Here is a 13,522-nt window from a genome sequence, read left to right on the forward strand (position 1 = left end):
GCGACTCTAGGTGTAATGTTTTTCTCTGCTTGGGCACATGAAGGCTCCTTCGGCACGTCTACTATGGTGTGATAGAACCTGACTGCTGGCCAGCATCACAGGCGACTCTCCTAGAGTGGCTTGAACAGACCTTAATGTAAACAGATTAATAGATAATGAGAGGTGTGATTGGTGCTGAAAGGGCAAATCGTGGGTTTTTGTGTTTTTTCTCTGTCTGATGGGATCTGCTGTTTGCTATTTCAGCTTCTGCAGAGCCTGTGGAGACCTCCCGCTGGACAGAAGAAGAAATGGAAGTTGCTAAAAAAGGTAAACCTTCTGAAGCATTGATGCTTGCTGCTGGTCATTAATTTGGCCTAGCAGCACTACTTGGAATGAATACAACAGAACTCTAACCTTTTGCTATTTGGAAAGAGGCTTTTTTTCTCGGGAAGGAAATATCCGTGCCAGTAAAAATCATGCTGATTGTAACTTTTTTGTGGGACATGGCTCTCAGAGAGCTATTTGATTTCACCAAACAGCTAAAGCTGTATTTGGTTTGGTGTAAAACCATTTTCCAAAGACCATGTATAAATTCCGAAACTCATGTCAATGAAACTTTATCTGAAATGTGTATAAATACCAAGTATTCTTTTTTATAAGATACATAAACACCATTTCCAGGAGATTTAGTTCCTTTAGTTGAAGTGTTAATTTACATTGTCATTTGTCAAGTAGCTTGACAAATGTTGACTCACCAAAACATGTTTGTGTGTGTAATTTGCATTCTAGCAAAACTTAGTGGTAGCCATTAGCTACAGCAGGGACTTAGGTTGGAAGTATTTATGAGCAGGCAGTAGAGGATTTCTTGTAGGACCTGGTAGTTTCCTTTGCTCTTCTGTTACTCTGTGCTAAATATTTTGCAAGGGTTGGCAAAATTCAGCTCTTCTGAAAACTAATGTTCATGCATCCTACAGAAAGCGTTCTAAATATGCTGTTCAAATAAGACTTCAGTATGCACACGTTCAAGTTTAGGATTTTACTAATTCTTAGTCAGGCCTACATATTCCTTTACTCATCCAGGCTTTTAAGTGTTGTATAACCCTCAGACTAAAATAAAAATTGCTTCTCTGCCATTGCCTAATATACATTGTTTCTGCTGTTTGCAAATTGTGCCCAAGTTCTGAGCATTTAAAATAGATGCTGTGTGAGACCCTAAGCAACAATTTTATGCTAATTCAGGTGCAGCTAAAATGTCCCTAAAGAGGAATTTTAAAAGAAAATCTAATCCGAATTTTAGTGACCTATTTTATATGGGTTCATTAAGAATATAGCTTTTCAAATCAGTTTTGTATTTGAATGAATGAAGCTATTTTCTTTTTAGGCCTGCCAGTTCAGTCATACTCTTGGCAGGGGCCTAGTATGATGTAGAGAACTTTTTACATCAGAAAGAACAGTTCTCCTAACCATTGTGAACTAAATGTAGAAGCTGGATAATGAGAGCTTTTGAAACTTTGACTTCGCCTTTTATAAGAACATTGTGTCACTCCTCTTTTGTGTAGTCAAGAAAGTGTTTTTTTTTAAATTCTTTTAAAAAGAACATTGAAGTGAGTAATTATGTTAGTGGATGCGAAGCTTAGAACAACTCTTACTAGGTTTGATTTTTACTTCATTTTTTGAAGGGAGGTATGTATAACTGTGCTGTAATACAAAAAACTACCTTTCAAAGATTTTGTAAAAGTTTTTGTTATATTTTTTTTTTTAAATGACTAGGCGTAGCCACAAATCAGCCCAAGAAAGTTTACCCTTTTCTAAAATTTGAATCTTGGATATCTGTTTCTTAATGTTGTTTGAAGTAGCATTGTGCACATGTTTACATGCAGGTGTTGCAAGCGTTTTGTACTTGACTTTTTCAGAAGCAAGAGGTTAGAAGGGACTAGGTAATTTGTTTGATGTGTACTTATCTTGTAGTCAGACTACCAAGGTCATCTTGGTATTTATAAATGGGGAGAGACACAGCAGGCTCAGGCTTTCAAAATCATTTAAATTGCAAGTTAACTCTTTAATCACTAGTACCTTTTGGATTGTAGCTAAAATGTGTAATACTACCTTAATTAAAAGTAAATGTGCTTCCAAGACTGAACTCAAAGTATATTTAGTCTGTAAGTGCTAATGATGCCAATGCAAATTTCTCATTTTCTTCCCTGCTTCTGGACCCTTTTACTGCTATTTTATGGGAGTCTTCTGCAGGTACTCCTCACTTAACGTCATCCCGGTTAATGTTGTTTTGTTATTACGTTGCTGACCTGTTAGAGAACATACTCATTTAACGTCACTCAGTGTTCAGTTATAACGTTGTTTGGCCACCGCCTGCTAGTAGGTAACTACTGTGACGTAATTAGATTCACTTAACGTTGTTTCACTAAAAGTCACAGTTTTCAAGAACATAACTACAACGATAAGTGAGGAGCAGCTGTACTTTCTCTGAGGTGGTCATAGTGTTGCATTGGGGTCTTTTTTTATGTCCCAGGAAAAATCAGATGAACTTTAACTGGGGAGACGGCATGAACCAGTGTCTACTGGGAATCAGGCTTGGGGTTTTAGTCCCAGCTGTTGTTCACTGACTTTGACTTTTTGCACAGTCTGAACTTCTTGCTGCACTTCTGTTTTGTTGTCTGGAAGATGAGACCAATACCAATCACCGTAAAATACTTCTCAATATAGAGCTGACAGGAACAAATTGTATGCAATATAAGGGCTAGTTTTCTGTCTTGACTAGATGTAAAATTCTACATGGCATGACTTCATTTAAACTGACAACATAGACAGTCCCTAAATCTGCTTAGTAGGGCTGTATTTTCTATCCATTAAAAATTGCTTAAATGATTAATCTGACTTCCTCTGCTTCAGCAGCTATCGCCCATTTTCTGGGCAACTAAGTAATGTCACTTCTATCAAAGACAGACTAAAATGGCTGTGAAACAAAGACGTTCTCAGCACATTCTTATGAACTACCTGACAGGCTAAAAATATTTTCCAATGTATTTTACAAAACCAACTCCTTCTCGATGTGCTAGTATCACATATTCCAAGTGATAAGTGTGCTGAGCAAAAGCATGTCATAAATGTTGAGATAACTGATTCAGTACTGAACTGTTAAGCTATTTAAAGGTTGTATTTCATTACTATCAAATGTTATAAAATAAGGGATTGAGTATATACTGTAAAAAAATATTATTACAAGATTTTTTTTTTTTAGATTTATATGCCACCCTTCCCACATGTGGTCATGATAAAGGTCATTTAAAGGCAGCACTTTTTAAACTCACTGTTTCCTAGTTTCTTTGTTTTTTGGCATGGTATTTTTGTTTGGTTTATTTGATTTCTCAGTTTTTTTGATTATTTAGCTTGGTAAATGTTAAGTTTGGATTTGTTTAAACAGGATTAGTGGAACATGGTCGCAATTGGGCAGCAATTGCCAAAATGGTTGGAACTAAAAGTGAAGCTCAGTGTAAAAACTTCTACTTCAACTACAAAAGGAGACATAATCTGGACAACCTCCTTCAGCAGCACAAGCAGAAAGTGAGTAAACAGAGGTTTTAGGGGGAGAGCTGGGATTAAACTATAACTCATTGAGGCTTCTTCTGCCGCTCATGCTGCTGGCCAGTACCCTTTTAGATAAACAGTTCAGAGGTATTGGTCATACCAGCTTGGCTTGTTTTTGTGTTGTTTTGTTTTGTTTTTTTAAAGATGCAGGAGAATAGTCTGCATCATCCACATACAGCATTTGATCTTAAATCCCAGCATGTTTCGTGAGCTTTGTGTATATAGGCTGTGTGTGTGCGTGGAAAGGCGTATGGTGTGGAACATGCGAGTGTTAAACAGCCAGCACCAAGAGTGCATAAAGGGTCAAGATAGCCACTTGAACTCTAGTGGTTGAAGGTTTCTGGATACCTAGTTGGTGGAATTTATTCCCATTGAAGTAAATAGCAGCTATGCTGCACTGAGGGAACGTTGTTAGGCCAAAATTGACAGCTTTTTGCAATCTGCCATAAGGCTGTATTCTGCCTTTAGCTGTATGAGTAGATTACAATAGATTACCTGCTGACACAGTGGGAGTTACTTAAGGTTGCTAACAAGCAAAATAACTTCTAATTTTGAGTGTCTAAAAGCTTTTATGCATTTGGCAGTGCTGCATTTTCGTTGGCCTTGACAGTATAGCGTGAAGTTAAATCAATGTGTGAATCAATGCAGAAAAAGATCATTGCTAATGAGGAGACTCTTTCTTTGAAATCTGTTATAAAATGGAGAGTACAATGTATTTAAAATGAATATATGGACATAGAAAAAATGAAGTAAGTGTCACATCTTTCTGACAGTCTTCACGACGGCCCCGTGAAGAACGGGATGTATCTCAGTGTGAAAGTGTGGCATCAACTGTGTCAGCTCAGGAGGATGAAGATATTGAAGCGTCCAATGAAGAAGAAAATCCAGAAGACAGTGAAGGTAACGGTTAAGTTGGAAAGAAGCTCCTTTTTTGTGCCAAAATGGTCCTACGTTTTAGTTGGCAGTCCTATTGGTCACCTGCAAAAGTTGTCGTTTTCAGTAACCCAAAAGTTACACTTTGTTGCATTAAAATAGTCTACTGGCATTTTCAAATTCTACTTTTGTCCTGGATTTTAGCAGGTGGAATTGTTACTGTATCTTTTTCTGACCGGCCCTGATCTTTTCTGACCCTTGCTTTTGGCATTAAACCATTTTAGATTGTTACTAATGTGTAACATTTTGAGAAGCCCTTTACTATGCTACCAGTAAAGTGTACTACAGCATGTGCCTGAATGAACAGCCCACTTAAAATGATGGAGAATCAAGATTTCTAGTCTTTAACTGGTTACTGGTCTCAGAAAAGCTGCAAGCAGGCAGGCAACTACCAGCTCCTTGTTCTGGCTGCAACTTTTCAACATTAGAGACCTGCCACTGTGTTTGGCATGGGCCACCCTTATATAGAACCGTCCAGTAAATTCTTAAACTGAATCAGAAAGTTTAGGGTAGTATCTCATGCTGCTGTCTGCATAATTCATTGAAAGGAAGCTACTAATAATTAGTGGAGAGGATCTAAGTGGTGAGAATTGGTGGATCTTTATGCTTTACTTATCTGTTTAGCATACCGTGTCAAAAAACCCCTCTCCATGAACACGCTTATTAAAACTCGGGTGCATCTACATGCACAATTAGCATGGAGCAATGAACTCCGACGCAGTTCACACCAGTGTCAGTGGCTCTCAGGCGCAGCATATACATGTGCACCTGGGACCGCAGCAGTTAGAGCTAGGGTGGAGCAGCCTTGGGCTGGCTGCAGGCTCGGGTAAGTGGGGTGGGTCAGCCCCAGGCTCTGGGTTGAAGCGTCGGGTGACAGGAGCTGGCTGGGGCATGATGGTGCTACAGTGTGGGGCTAGCCAGCCCCAGTCATTGTATACACAATTAACTCCTACGGTGGAGTTAATTGAATTTACTGTGCCCTAATATGAGCACAGATGTAGACTGTGATGCTTTCTAATTGGTCGACTCCACGGTAAAGCGCAGATGTAGACGCGTCCCCTGTGACTCTTCTTTCCTTTGGGGGCATAACCATAAGCCATAGGTGAATACCTTGTCTGTAAAAAGTTATATAATGAACGATAGGTTAGAAACCTTGAACCTTTCAGTTAACTAGAATTGCATGGTTGGCTGTACAGAATTAGGTTTCCTTTTCATTGGAAACGTCCTCTGAATGGGAAAGGCATGTAGTTGCTTTCTAAAAAATACCAAAAGTTTGTGGAAGTGTGTTATATTTAAATTTAAATATTTCTTGTTGAAGTGATTTTAATCAGTGTTCTTATCTTGAACATGAATCTCCTGAGTAGAATCTGTGTTTTATTATGCAACCATAGTTTTCCCTAACCATTTTTAGTTTACTTTATCAAAGTTTCTTAATCTGGAGGCTATTTATGATACAGTTAAGTCATACAAAGTGGATAGAATTACTAGGGTGAAAGCTGAATAGTTAAACTTCATTTTGAAGTGGCACAAAATATTAGCGATGCTGACGTGTACTTCCTGCTATAGATTAAAGGGCCTTTGTTTGCCTGTAGCCACAATAGGCATTGCTTTCGTGACTAACGGTCTCCTTTTGCTGCATGAAAAGCAATAGCAGACTGCTTGTGTTGCACACTGTTTTGGTGGATGGATGCCAATTCTAGAAGGATGTCAAGTCATGGAATTGGAACAATTTTTAAGGTTGTGGCTTGTAGCCTGAGAGTCTTACAGCCTAAAATTCAAATAAGTTTGAAATGAGGGCAATTATATACCATGAAAATTAACTGGTTAGACTTGTTTGCAAATTATGCAAACATTACTCAAAATTAACGCTCTGCTCTTCCTCTGAGGCCTGTAAAATATACATACTTAATTCATTAAAGTTTTGCTCCATCATGCTATACTTTAGTTTGTGCTGAGACCTACCTAAATCATGCAGAGAATCTCAATAAGAAGTATTGAGATTCTGCATAAGGAGAAGTTCTGCTCATCAGGGCCTCGTTATCTAATCTTGGCATTCTGATTCCAGTCTTCCTCTTCAAACTGTTCCTTCTGTTCGCTTATCCCTTTGTTATTTCAAGCAGTTAGTAAACTCTTTGGAGCAGGGGCCTCATTGGCTTATTGGAACTTTTGAGGCAACTGCTACACTTTTGGTTGTTAATTCTTCTGAGAGCTTATGCTAGAACCATGTCTTTCAGGTGCCGAAAACAGCTCAGATACAGAGAGCGCTCCATCTCCTTTACCAGCAGAAGCTGTTAAACCTAGTGAAGATGCTGTGTCTGAGGGCACTGTTTCTAGAATAACCACTGAGACGGCAGCAGAGCAGGAATCTGCCATTAAAACTGCACCCAGTGCCTCCCCTTCTGCAGCAGCCCAGTGCACGCAAACAGCTGAAACTCAGAACTCTGAGCCCCAGGTTAAAGAAGAAATAAATAATGAGGTGGGAGAGCCTATGGAGGTGGACAATAGAAGCCACTCAGCTGAAGTTAAACCTATGCTTAACCTTCCAGTGCATACCAAAGCAGAGCCTGTAGACACTGAAATGAGGTTACCAGAAAATATTCAAGTGAAAATAGAAAGTGAAACCAAAGAAAGGGATATGGAGAAACCCAAGGAAAAGTCAGAACCTGAGGAAATGGACTTCAGTCTCACACAACAGTCTGCTACAGCAAGACAGGAAACCCATTCAGACAACGATTCGAGCGCCACGTGTAGTGCCGATGAGGATGTTGATGGAGAACCTGAAAGACAAAGGTGAGTTTAATTATGCATTTTTCAGTGATAACATGAAGCTAGTCTCGGCTGTCTTGCCAGGGCCTTGTTAAAGCTTTCTGAATTTTCTGTGCCACGTGTTGCTGTTCAGCCCATGGAATGGCATTGGCTCTAAGAAGTGAAATTTTATATGCAATGGAGGAAGACTTACAGAATCACAATGTATGAACAAGCAGAGAGGGAAGTAGAAGAGTGGTAGCAGTGAAAGGTGACAGCATAAACCAAAAATGTTCCTTATTTTGCTCTAAGATATATTCCAGTTCTGAAAAAGTATTTTTCTGAATGTATGAGTGGCTTAGGTCATTGGCTGCCTTCTGTCACAGACATCTGAAGTAGGATTTGGGCTAGGCTGTGGTCTTTAGCTTACTTTTTTAACTTTGATATGCTAAAACTCTTGTAGTGCTTACCATAGTATTTGAGAGACAAATGTTTAATAGATTTTTACGGGTACCTCTTACTTTCCAGTTACATGTTTTTAATGACAGCATGCAGCTTGCACACATTAAAGGATTCAGACAGTTTATGAACTTGGGGTTTAGTAACAGCCTCTGTTTTAAGGCATTCTTTGTTCCTTGTCTTTGAGGGCTTGAGCACTTGCGAGTATACCAAGCCTATTTTATAGTCTAATGGAAAACCAGATTTTAAGTAGGGTTTAGACAGTTCCAGTTTCTACTTTTGGAAATGTTTGAGTGTCATTAGTGGCAGCATTGCTTGATTCTGCAGGTGGCTCGAACGCCTTGGTAGAGGGGCTTTTGGAAAGAAGTGGATTCAGGCAAAGTGTCTGTCTTTCTCAAGACAAATTGTAACCAAATTACCTGGAAATACGCTATGGATAGCCAGCCAGCAAAATTTCACTCCTATCTGGAAAGCTGAAGAAGGAAGGAAACAAAGCCATTTGGGAATCAGTTCAGAAAATGGAATATGCTTACATGTTAAGCAATTCCTTGGAAAGGATAGCCTGTCATTGAAAACAATGAGAACAACTTTCCAGTCCAGAAAGAAAAAGACGAGATGTTCTTGGTGTGATTCTCCATGAGTAATCCTGTGCCTACTCGTGAGGGAGGAGGGAGAGAGGTGGGGGCTGTTGTTGCCCCAGGCCTTTCTGGTGCACAGCACAGCTATTGTTTAAAAATCAGTTAAGGCAGGCAGCGAGCCACCCTGAGACCAAAGTGGTAATTTGGAAAGTCTGTAAACATCCCACATCCATCAGCAAAGACAACGCAAGAATTCTCACTGTAGCTACACTGTGAAGTATTTCTCTGCACAAATAAGAAAAATTTAGTTGATATGATCTTTGTTCATTAGTTTGGGAGAGTAGCGGGAATGGAGATTTCATCTCCCCCTTTGTGGAAGAGAATTATGGCTTCTCGTTCGTACAGAAGATAATTCTTTATGTAGTAAGCACTGGCAACTTGAAGGCAGAGAGACCTGGACTTCCTCCGTGACTTGGATCTCCTGCTAGGCAAAATAGTGACAGCAGTTTTGCTGAACTTCAGATGGTAATTGCAACCCAGGGAGCATAGAATCGGCGGGGAAGGGGGTTTTGCAAATGCAGTAGAAAGTATTTATATTAGTACTCTTCTTCTAGTTCTCCAGGAAGTGCTGGCATGATCAATAGGGCATTGTTAATACTTCCTGCACCCCAGGACTTACTAAGTCCTAACTTATAAGAAATGTCCTGTCCTTCAGGCAGTGGTTCAGAACACAGCTTCCTCTTGGGTTTAAACAAGCAATCACTTTTTCAGATTAATCTTATATCTTGTACTGGATTTTATCACCAGCCTTTCAGATAGATGGGGACTGGACAGGGCACCAAACCTTGAAGATGACTTCTCTCCAAGAATGTATTTTAAAGATTTTTAGCCAAACAGTTTGAAAATGTACCTGCGCAGACAAAATCTGAACCTGACGTCTCTGTCTGGTTTTATTTCACCAGCCAAGGAAGTGCTGAATGTAGCATTTTAAGAGGAATTTAATGGCAAAATTAAGAGTGCCAGAGATGTGTGCAGTGTTTTTATACTCGCTGTAGGTGCTCTTTTGTAGATAAGTGTTCTTCATATTATAAAACAGGATGAGCTCACTCATGCTGTTAGCAATTAGAAAGAGAAATACCTTATTTAACTGGTGATATTGGGAAGCTTGGCTAGTGTGTTCTGCACATATTAGCTCAGGTATTTTTGACTAATTGCTGTCTTACTATTAGCTTGAGTTTTTAAGTCAATAGCAAAACAACTGCTAAAAGAGCAAGCGTACGAAACTAGCTTCTAGATTGTCTGTTGTAGAGGAAAGAGCATATTAGATGATAAGCAACTTTCCCAGTTAAATTGGCAGTTCCTGTCCCAATGCATAGAATATTTCTTGTTGTTTTTAGTATGCAGCTGAGCTGCCTTTCTGGTATTCTTCGCTTCTAAGTGGCTTAATGATGCAGGCAGTACCTTGCAAAGGTTTTTGCTCTTGAATTTCATGCTAGCTGATAGGTGTCATTGTGTTTTGTAAATAGTACTAACAAATTTAATGTGTATCTAATGATAAATTGAAACCAGATAATTGCCTCAAAATGGTATTGTTGTTGAACGTGCTTAAAGGTTGTGCTACAGTACTGTTAATCCAGCCTTTCCCAGCAGAATCCATTTTGCATCACTAGCTGCTTTTCACAAAGCCACCTTAGCAGAATGTAGCTGAAACTCTTGCAGTAGTTACAGCATGAATGGCCTAATACACCTTTTAGCAAGAGATGCCACAGGTTTAGGAACAGACATACCATCACGAATCCCCACCCCACCCTCAGTTTGCTTATGTCCTTCAGTGCTATGGTACCAGGAGTTTGTTCTAAAATATGCACCCAGCTGCAGTTATGGGACTTGTATGCCTTGAGTGTAGAATTGGAACTCTTACGGGCTGTTTGTCTTATAATGGCATGAAAATGTTTCCCACACCCACCTCTCCCTCAATCTGTAAACCGGTTGGTAAGTGGTTCTGGGAAACTGGTATAGCATTTCTTTAAATTGTATGGCATCTCAGTGCAGCACAGACTTAAACTGTATGGAGAACCCACAAGATTGCACCACACTTGAAAAGACAGTGCTCCATGTCTGGAACATTTTACTTTTGGGGGGGTGGGATTTGGTGTCATTGATAACATGACTATTCTACTGTTCAGGAAAACTTCCTCAATATTAATATACTTCCCGTGTAACTTTAACACAGTGTTATGAAGGTCCCTCACCAAGCAGCCTTAGCGTTCATCCCCCAACATAGAAATTAAATGTCAAAACTGTCCAATTGCATTGTTCTGCATCTGCTTTTTTAAAGTCTTAGTATATACTCTTTCTTTACTCCATTAACTCTTGGATAATCTCCTTCCCACTTCACAAATGCATAAATATACTTTCAGGTAGTTTCCACAATTTTTTTCCTGCAGTAACGAAAAGGTAGTATCCAGCTGTTTTCCATAGTGCTTTTATACATCTCAAAGAACTCTATAAAGGAGATTAATACTGTAGTTATGCGAGTATAAAAATGGCCTTTTAAATCTTTCAGTGTGATTTAAAATGTACAAGAGCAAACTTAAATCTAGCAGTTTTTGAATTCTTCTGTTTGTTTCTGTATCTTTCAAAACTTTATATTGCAGTATACTTACTCTAAGGAGGGATTTGGACTCCATTGTACTAGCTGTTTTATAAATCTCTAGAACTTTGTTATTATTAAGGTCTTAAATTCTCAAATGCATAAATTAATTCTCAGGAGTACCTTGACTTGCATTATAACAACTGGGTTTTCACACCTCCAGGAAGTAGGTGGCCTTGTGTATTGATTGTACTGAAATATCAACCCTAAAGAGGTAGCTAAAAAATGATTTTCCTAACCTGAAGGTTTTGGGTTTAGTGAATAATTTGTCCAACCTCTCACTTTGTTTTTGGTGGAGTTTTTTGTTGGGGTTTTTTTTTTTTTTTGGCTTAAAGTGCAGGAGAGTTCTTTTGTCTATCTGGCTTATTTCATGCTGTTTTTCTTCTTTAGGATCTTCACTATGGACTCAAAGCCTTCACTGCTAAACCCAACTGGATCAATACTAGTATCATCCACAATAAAACAAGGACAGATGGACTTGCAACAACTTCACCATCGAGCTGCTGTCATACCTCCTATGGTATGTTTTTAGTGACTTGTGAGGGGAATCTTATGTAATAGTAGGTTGTCAATATTATAAAACAAATGACGACACTTAGTTTGTTTGTCCTTATCCCAACACTTCGAGAACTCTTCAGACTGTAGTTGTTAACTACAGATAAATGTAGGACGGAGACTTCTGTGCTCTGAAAAGGTCTGGTGCTTGCTTCTGCAGTAGATGACATTCTTTGAAGCGAGTCCAGCAGACTCTGCTTGTGTCAAGTACTAGCTTGGTCATTCTGTGATGTGTAATGAAGAGGTGCCATGTGCTTATTTCCCTCCATTTTAGGTCTCTTGTAGCCCATGTACTGTACCTGTTGGCACACCAGTGAGCGGTTATGCTCTCTACCAGCGGCACATTAAAGCTATGCATGAGTCAGCGTTGCTGGAAGAGCAGCGCCAAAGGCAAGAGCAGCTAGATATGGAATACAGAAGTTCTGCGAGCCCGTGTGGTACATCCAAGAGCCCCAGCATGGAGTGGGAAGGTAGGTTGAATTATGTGAAAAAGTTCAGCCTTTAAAAAATCCTAGATACATACCCCTCTTGTCTTAGTGTCTGGCCCCTTTACAAGGAAACGGCTCTACTTCAGCTGAATAGCTGCCTCCTTACCACATCTTCTGCCAGGTGTCTGGTCCCTCTAAAGGCCCTGGTTGCAGCAGGAAATTGATGAGACTTGTCTGGAGAGAGCTTCATGAGACCTAAGGGCATGGGAGCAGTACTGAAGAGTGTCTAGAGAGAAGAGTGCTGAGAGCACTGCTGAGTAGAAGTCTCGTGCGTAGACCCCTTCCCAAGGACGAGAACCAGCTCAGTCAGGGCAGGTAAAACCCAAGAGCAAGAACTGAATCAGGAAGGGAGCTCAGCAGGGGTAGGACTCACCAGTAAAAGGACCTGGGAGTGGAATGCTGTAGGCCATCTCCATGTGCCAGGAGCCCCAAGGTGAAAATGGCAGAGTTGCAAGAAGAGCAGAGGTTTGCCAAAGGGGGGGGTGGAGACTCAAGAATGCAAGCATAGAACGTGGTGGGGGGACTGGTAACTGGATTTCCTGGAGATTGGGGTCTTAAATCAGGGGCGTGAAGGAGCTGCAGAGCTACCCTATCCTCATTTCTGCCAATTTGGAAAGATGTGAACTATTTTTTTCTGAAGCTTCTGCTGATGGTTACATTGATTTGATTGTAAAATAATGTTCCAAAGCAAGGCTTGAATAAGTCTCTGAGATGGATAATAATAGGATTTCTTTTTTGAATGGGGAAGGTGGCCGTCAAATCTACCTGTGATCCAAAAGTGGATAACATAAAACTAGTCCTTGAAAGGACTTGCCTGTCTCATCATAGTCAGCCACAGAACAATGCCTTTGACTTGGTGCACCTTCTACCCCCTGGTCCGCTTCTGTATGCAATGGCCATGATAAATTTATTGGATTGGATTTAAATATACGGCTGGGGTTTTCTGTCAGTGAAAGTTGATCATCTAGTTGTGATCTCACATGGAGTAGGTTTCATGCTATAACTAATGAACAAATTAAAAATATATACATTTAAAAATGCATTCTGTAAGTAATTCTTTTCTGGGTAGGCAAGCAAGCAGCGTTTTCTCTTCTAACTAATACCTAGTTTGAATTAATTTTGCTCTCTCCAGTTGAGAAAGTGACAGTTACAAGAGCGTCATGCTTCTGCAGGACTATAAACTGGTCTTGATTTAATTTGGTGAATGCTGTAATGTGTAACCTCTGTTCTTTTTGAGTCGCTAAAAAAGTCAAGGGTGTAAAACGTTGAAAGACTGATCCAGCTCTCTTAAACCAGCTTTGCAGTCGAAAGCTAGGACGTTATTCAGAATCTTGCGTTTAAAACGGTTATCTAAGGCAATGGTCTCCAAAGTGGGGTGTGCACAAGATGATCCATTGGGGTGCGGGAAGAAAATACTAGAACTTCTATTTATATTTAAAAAAATTTTGAGCACGCACCCCCACTATATGTACATATACATATAGTGGGGTGTATGCTCAAAAATTTTTTACTGATAGGTGTGCACGATC

General features: G+C 39.8%; 1 protein-coding gene across 5 annotated transcripts in view; it reads left to right on the plus strand.

Annotated features, from left to right (window-relative positions):
- Window positions 1-13,522, plus strand: part of NCOR1 (nuclear receptor corepressor 1) — a 104,681-nt gene that overhangs the window by 64,361 nt on the left and 26,798 nt on the right. For all 5 annotated transcript variants that reach the window (XM_019511208.1, XM_019511209.1, XM_019511210.1 and 2 more), the window contains 6 exons: window positions 244-306; window positions 3,419-3,558; window positions 4,356-4,482; window positions 6,750-7,305; window positions 11,341-11,470; window positions 11,780-11,975. In XM_019511208.1, coding sequence (XP_019366753.1) covers window positions 244-306; window positions 3,419-3,558; window positions 4,356-4,482; window positions 6,750-7,305; window positions 11,341-11,470; window positions 11,780-11,975 — 1,212 coding nt within the window. The remainder of the gene's footprint in view (window positions 1-243; window positions 307-3,418; window positions 3,559-4,355; window positions 4,483-6,749; window positions 7,306-11,340; window positions 11,471-11,779; window positions 11,976-13,522) is intronic.

The sequence above is a fragment of the Gavialis gangeticus genome, unplaced genomic scaffold (assembly GCF_001723915.1).
Source record: "Gavialis gangeticus isolate Ggan-Ray unplaced genomic scaffold, GavGan_comp1, whole genome shotgun sequence".
Classification (NCBI taxonomy): domain Eukaryota; kingdom Metazoa; phylum Chordata; order Crocodylia; family Gavialidae; genus Gavialis; species Gavialis gangeticus.